At 49.0% G+C, this 6,071-nt stretch overlaps 1 protein-coding gene across 2 annotated transcripts; it reads left to right on the forward strand.

Annotated features, from left to right (window-relative positions):
- Window positions 1-1,162: 1,162 nt before the first annotated feature.
- BHLHA15 (basic helix-loop-helix family member a15) lies at window positions 1,163-4,752 on the forward strand. 2 transcript variants are annotated; one of them, XM_040079246.1, is made up of 2 exons: window positions 1,163-1,365; window positions 2,808-4,752. In XM_040079246.1, the coding sequence occupies exon 2, from the start codon at window positions 3,329-3,331 to the stop codon at window positions 3,827-3,829; it is 501 nt and encodes a 166-aa protein (XP_039935180.1). In that variant the 5' UTR covers window positions 1,163-1,365; window positions 2,808-3,328; the 3' UTR covers window positions 3,830-4,752. The 2 variants fall into 2 exon arrangements, with proteins under 2 accessions (XP_039935180.1, XP_039935179.1); XM_040079245.1 differs by having other exon boundaries at window positions 3,293-4,752.
- Window positions 4,753-6,071: the final 1,319 nt, after the last annotated feature.

The raw sequence follows: 6,071 nt of genomic DNA on the forward strand, positions 1-6,071 counted from the left end.
GGAAGAATGGGGATTTTGAAATTTATAAATTCAGAAAACAGGTTAATGATGTTTTCTCAGTGTTCATGGAATTTCTTCCTAGAAGTCTTGCTTGGGTTTTTTTCAGTCTAAGCGCGTGTGCTGAACGGACCAAACCCCACCAGGTAAATAACTGCAGTGCTGGTGTGTACTGGGAGCTCCTCTGAGGAGATGCTGAGGCTGCTCCAGGCTGGGCACTGGCTGGGGCAGGAGGGGAGGGCGCGGGGCAGCCCTGGCAGCACTGCTGGAGCCTCTGCTGGAGCCCCCACCTGACATGGCAGCTGTGAGTGCTGGCACCTGTTGTGACCTGGCAATGAGAAACTGATATCAAGATGACTTAACTTCATTAGGTAAAATATAACCACTGGGCTGAAATTTGACCAAAGGCTGGAGTCATTAATGAGAACAGATGCAAAAGATCCCATGGCACTAAATTGGTCACCTTATATAGAACTTATTATCAAAGAATTTGAGAACTTGCAATCTTTATGAGCAGCAAGTTCTCAGAGAGATGGCAGTGCTGTGTCACACGGCTGATGTGACAACTTGCAGAACAGAGCTGAGACACTCTTTCTGCTGAAGGAGGCACTGGGCCGATCTCTCCTGTGGTGACAGAGCTGTGCCTGCCTCCGTGTCAGTGTCCCCCACGCTGCTGCAGTGCTGCCGCCCTGTGTCCCCTGTGTCACCGCCAGCCCTGTGACCACCCCGAGCACGGGCGGGAGCCTTGAGCGGGGTGTGCGGCGTGTGCCCGGCCCCTCGGCGGGGTGTGCGGGCCGTGCCCGGCCCCTCGGCGGGGTGTGCAGGGTGTGCGGGCCGTGCCCGGCCCCTCGGCGGGGTGTGCGGGCTGTGCCCGGCCCCTCGGCGGGGTGTGCGGGGTGTGCCCGGCCCCTCGGCGGGGTGTGTAGGGTGTGCAGGGTGTGCGGGCCGTGCCCGGCCCCTCGGCGGGGTGTGCGGGCCGTGCCCGGCCCCTCGGCGGGCTGTGCGGGCCGTGCCCGGCCCCTCGGCGGGCTGTGCGGGCCGTGCCCGGCCCCTCGGCGGGCTGTGCGGGGTGTGCCCGGCCCGCTGCCTGCCCCGCCGGGCCCGCTCCGCCCCCGCCGCTAAAGCCACGTGTCGGGCAGCGCCGGCCGCTGCAGCTGCCTCTGCCTGCGGCGCTGGGGCAGCGCCTGCCCGGGGCAGGGCCTGTGAGCCCCTCGCAGGCTCCTGCTGACAGACCCTGGCTCGCTCAGAGGACTCGCAGCGTTCCCTCTCTGCTGCCCCCACAGTCCCTGCTGCTGTTCCTGGCTTCCCCTGGGTCTCAGCCGCGTTGCCCCTTGGGCCCCACGCACCTTCTCAGCAGCGGGTGTAGTGGTAAGTCACAGAAGAGGGATGCCAGCCCTGGTAGATGGTGGCAGAGGGTGTTAAATGCGTTGGTATTTGGCTGCTCTCTCTCCTTGGTTTCTCTTGACCACTCCAGTCTGTTGCTCCTGATCCCCCCCACAATCTCTTTGCTCCTTGCACACTCTCATACCACCTTCCTGGGAGTCCCAGCAGCTGAGCTGGGGCTCTGTAAGGTTGCTTCTCTGGGTTACAGCAGTGGCAGTCTGAGAGCAAACCTGCCAGCTAGGCACCTGGTTATCCCATGATACCCCATTTGCTTCTGCCCAGCCCGCAGGTTTCAAGACTACTTTGCTCTCACAAAGTTTCAGTTTGCTGAAATTTCAGTTTGCTGAAATTTCCTTTCTCTTGGATCTTCTTCCAACTTTCTTGGCTGCCTCCATGAACCCCATCTTCACCAAGTCCTGTGGGCTTTTTTCTTCCAAACAGCAGCACTCCCCAACAGTGCTTCTTGCGCTCGGGCAGGGAAGTTCCCTCTCCTCTGTGCTGTCCTTTAGCTGTGCCTTTTCTGCTGAGTTACACAGAGGGTGCAGAACAAACCCAGTGCTTGCCTTTGGACCTGTTTTCTCACTGAAGATACCACTGAAGTGTCTCCCCAGCATTTTTTAGGCTCCCACAGCACAAGCTGCTTGGTGCTGTCTTTCAGCTGTCATCACCTGAGTGCTACCCTAACCCAGCTGCTTTGTGAATTCCTGTCCTGTTTGCTAAAGTTGCCTCTTTGGTAGTAAGGAACCTGGGGATGGCCAGGATGTCCTCACAGGCAGAGAACTCTGCAAGCCCAGCAGCTGAACGTGGCTTTAAAGAAATGAGAAATGAGACAGCAGGTGGTGTTTACCACAGCACAGCCGGGACCTGCCACCACCTGCTCCAGCTAAAGCTGATGTCTTATACTGGGACAGTCTCACATCTGGGGCTAGGTTTTTTGTTCTTTTTCCTTCATTTTTTATTGGCTCACCAGCTCTCAAACTGCTCCTACACAACAGCATCAGCATAAAGTGTATTTTGTTTAGATGAAACCTTTTTATGACTACATGAACTGGAAGACTGTGGAAAGAGCATATTTTAGGAATGTCTCTTAGTAACACTGATCGTTGGTGTTAGAGGCAGGGTTGCTGTGGTGCTGTTGTCTTCAGATGTAGTGTGGGCTGTGGCGGGTAAAATATCAGTGCTGTCATCTAATGCAGAGGAAGGAACATTGCTGTGTCTTTTTGGAAAACAGCCTGCTCTCCTGCTGTTGATCTGGGGCAGTAACTGCAATTAAGCCCTGTCATTATTGGATTGTTGTTGGAAGACGGAACTGCTTTTTTGTGTGTGTGTGTTAGGTGGGGACTAGCCCAGAACATAGAAATGCTGCAACTGTAGACATGTGACTGGCTTGGAGCTTCTCCCTGAGAGTGTGCCATGTTTCCCTCTAGTGGACTCCTCTCACAGTGGAAACCTGTGCCTACAAAAACCAATTACCAAGAATTCAAGGAGAAATTACTTTGAATAAGAACCTGAGGGTCCATCTAATGCCACCCTTAAGCCAGCATATGTACATTGAAGTGGCGCATGGTTTTCCTACAACGTGGGGTAGTGAGGAGCTGGGAGACAACAGCAGCATAAGAGATCAAACAGAGGCAATGCGTTATCAAACCTCACTGTTGTACTCTGCATTTTTTTTTGAGTTGTGGTTCACTTTTCTACAGAAAGACTGGATCAACTTGGAGACCACTTTCTCTTATGTAGAGAGAAAGAAAAAATCTCTCTGCTTTGAGGCCTGTTCCTAAGAAAACAGAGGCATCTGTTTTTCACCAGTAGGTGATTCACTGCACCTTTATTTCACTGGCTCCATTCACTTGCCCTCTGCTCTCTCTGCAAGCTCCCCTCCCCGCTGAATATTGGTGTTATGTTTTTACAGCACACTGATCATTAATACCAGTCCATCCAACAAAACATGAAGACTAAAACCAAAGGGAAGAAACAAAGGCAAACTGTTGACAAAGAAGCATTTTCTGAAGAGCCAGCAGTGAGAAAAAAGGATCTGGTGAAATGTTTGCAACACAAAGAAAGGAGGAATGGGGGAAACAAGGAGAGCAGCAAGATCCCCACAGGCAGAGCCAAACGTCCTTGGAGCAGTAAGGACAGGCTGTTGAGGAGACTGGAAAGCAACGAGCGCGAGAGGCAGAGAATGCACAAGCTCAACAACGCCTTCCAGGCCCTGCGGGAGGTGATCCCTCACGTGAGAGCCGAGAACAAGCTTTCCAAAATAGAGACTCTGACACTGGCCAAAAATTACATCAAATCCTTGACCTCCATTATACTCAATATGTCCAACGGACACTTTCCAGCAGTAGAAGGGATGGGGGGAGCCTGGGGATCCAAATTGTACCAGCATTATCAACAGCAGCATGGGGAGGATGACCATGAGGAACATCTACAGAAATATTCCACATAGATTCATAACTTCAGCCAAAACACCAACTGCCAACTACTACTGTCATTGTTTTTCCTTCTTACATCATCGTACATGTCATTACCTAGAGGTTTAAAGAGATTGTTTTTGCCTCTAGTCTCTCCTTTTTTTTTTTTTTTTTTTTCTCCTTAAGAAGACAAACAGGTAACACTCATGGCTATAGTTTATATGGCACATTAAAAAGTTACCTTAAACCCTCAGAATTTTTCAGAGCATAATGAATGTGTTTGTGTGGTGTGCCAGGGTCTGGAAACCTATCCTGTAACACTGGAGTTGACTTGAAAATAGTGATTTAGTAACTTGTGAAAATTAGCCTGGAGTAGAGTGGAGTTGAGCCTTTAAGGTCTGTGTCACCTGGGTTCCTTGGAGGTTGTTGAGAATCTTGGTTGTAGCTCTGTTCACCAGCCTTTCCATTACTCATCTACTGTGCTAAAGAGAAGACTAAAATTGATGACGGCATTTGACTGATTTGGTGACTGAAGTGGCACGTATGGGAAATTGGTCATCAAATCTGAATATTTATCTTGATATTTAAACTTTTGTGGATCTGCCCTGGTAATTTTGAACCTTGCAAGGCATAAAAACATCTGTTGATGCAAACATCTGCAAAGCTTTCTTAGATTGTAAGCTCTCTAGAGTAAGGACAGTTCTGATCTGCGTTTCCAGAGCATCTGGCCTCACGGAAGTTTTCTTTAGTGGGTGTCTGGGTGCCATTGTAATGCAAATAGTAAATCAGGGACAAATTACTTACTTTTGCCAAGACAATGATAAAAATGCTTTAGTATAGTCTTAAGTTAGACAATTCTTTGGCCAGTTTAAATTATTTGCTAATGAAGCCTGTGATGTGATCAGGTTCTTTCTGGGTTAGTGTTAGATTCTGATGCTATGAAGCAATAAATGAAGCAGAAACTCTTCAAAAAGGAAAACGAGCTCTTTTTTTCCCCTTCCCCTATCCCCTTCTGTGGTAAAAAAGTTGTCACTGAGGAACTCTCATTTCCTCTTGTATTCTCATACCTGGGGCACGTGAAGCTGGAGTGGTCTCAGTCGGGAGTGTGGTGCCCATGGAGCCCCCGTGTCACAGCTGCCCCTCCCCACGTGCCCAAGGAACAGGAGGCTGCTGCTCTGTGCTGTGATGGCACAGGGAACATTTGGCACCTCATGCCTCACTAGGATGGATAATGGTTTGTGGTGTGGCCCTTTTCCTTCCAAGGGGAAATGGGGGCCGAGGAAGGATTTCTCAGATCCATCACAAAAGGATTGTGCTGCACTGTGAAGTTTGGAATGTTTGTAGTTTGCTGCAGCACAGCTGAGGAGATGACAATGTAATTCAGAGTGAAAGGTGAGGTTTCCCACACGGGCTGGTAAGGGATGTGAATTCTCTTTCTCACCACAGCAATCCATAGCTATGATGTACAACAACTCCATAGTTTATACATGTGGCTGCCTTACTGGAGAAAACATTTGGATCCTGCCTCAGCTGGGATTTTCTTAGTTGTTGAACTGTTTTCACATTAAAATAAATGTGATGAAGCCCTTCTTGTACTCAAGTGTTAATGAAAGAATTGCAGAGTCTCTTAGAGGTTTAATTTGTCACGACAGTGCTGGATCTCACTCCATTCACCAGCTGTCCCGTGTGGGTAAATTAATCCTCACTGTATTTGAACACTGATTTCAATGGGTCAGTCAGTAACACCAAGGTCTTTTCTTCCAGTTATTCCACTCAGCACCTCCTCAGGTAAGAGAGTTGATATTATTTGGTTATTTCTCACCCTCTAGGTCAGTGCAAACTGGGGCTCTGTGTATAATACAGTAAGTGATGACCAAGCACTTGTAGATTGTGGTAATTTTTTGGTAGGATATTTAAAGGTAATTATCTGACAGTTTGCAGCTAGTAAACCTCCCTGGAGTGTTTCTGTGGGACACTTACATTAGAACTGCTGTTTGGTTGCATTGGTGGAAAGGGAACCAGCATGTTCAAAATCCAGTATTTTAACAGTGCTGTTGATGAAAAACTGTACTTTAAGAACCAAGTATGCTGGTATTGCTCCTAAACATACAGAGTTTAATGCTTGGGCAGTGTATTTTTGACTTCCTGCAATCAGAGGTATTTCAAATATTAAGCCCAAAATGGCACATCATATCTAGCTATAAATACAGCAGCCAAGGAGGCAGGTGAAAGTTCCCCCTTCTCTGAACACTGCCATCCCTGAGGGACAGTCAGGCT

Source organism: Hirundo rustica, chromosome 15 (assembly GCF_015227805.2).
Source record: "Hirundo rustica isolate bHirRus1 chromosome 15, bHirRus1.pri.v3, whole genome shotgun sequence".
NCBI classification, from domain to species: Eukaryota; Metazoa; Chordata; class Aves; order Passeriformes; family Hirundinidae; genus Hirundo; species Hirundo rustica.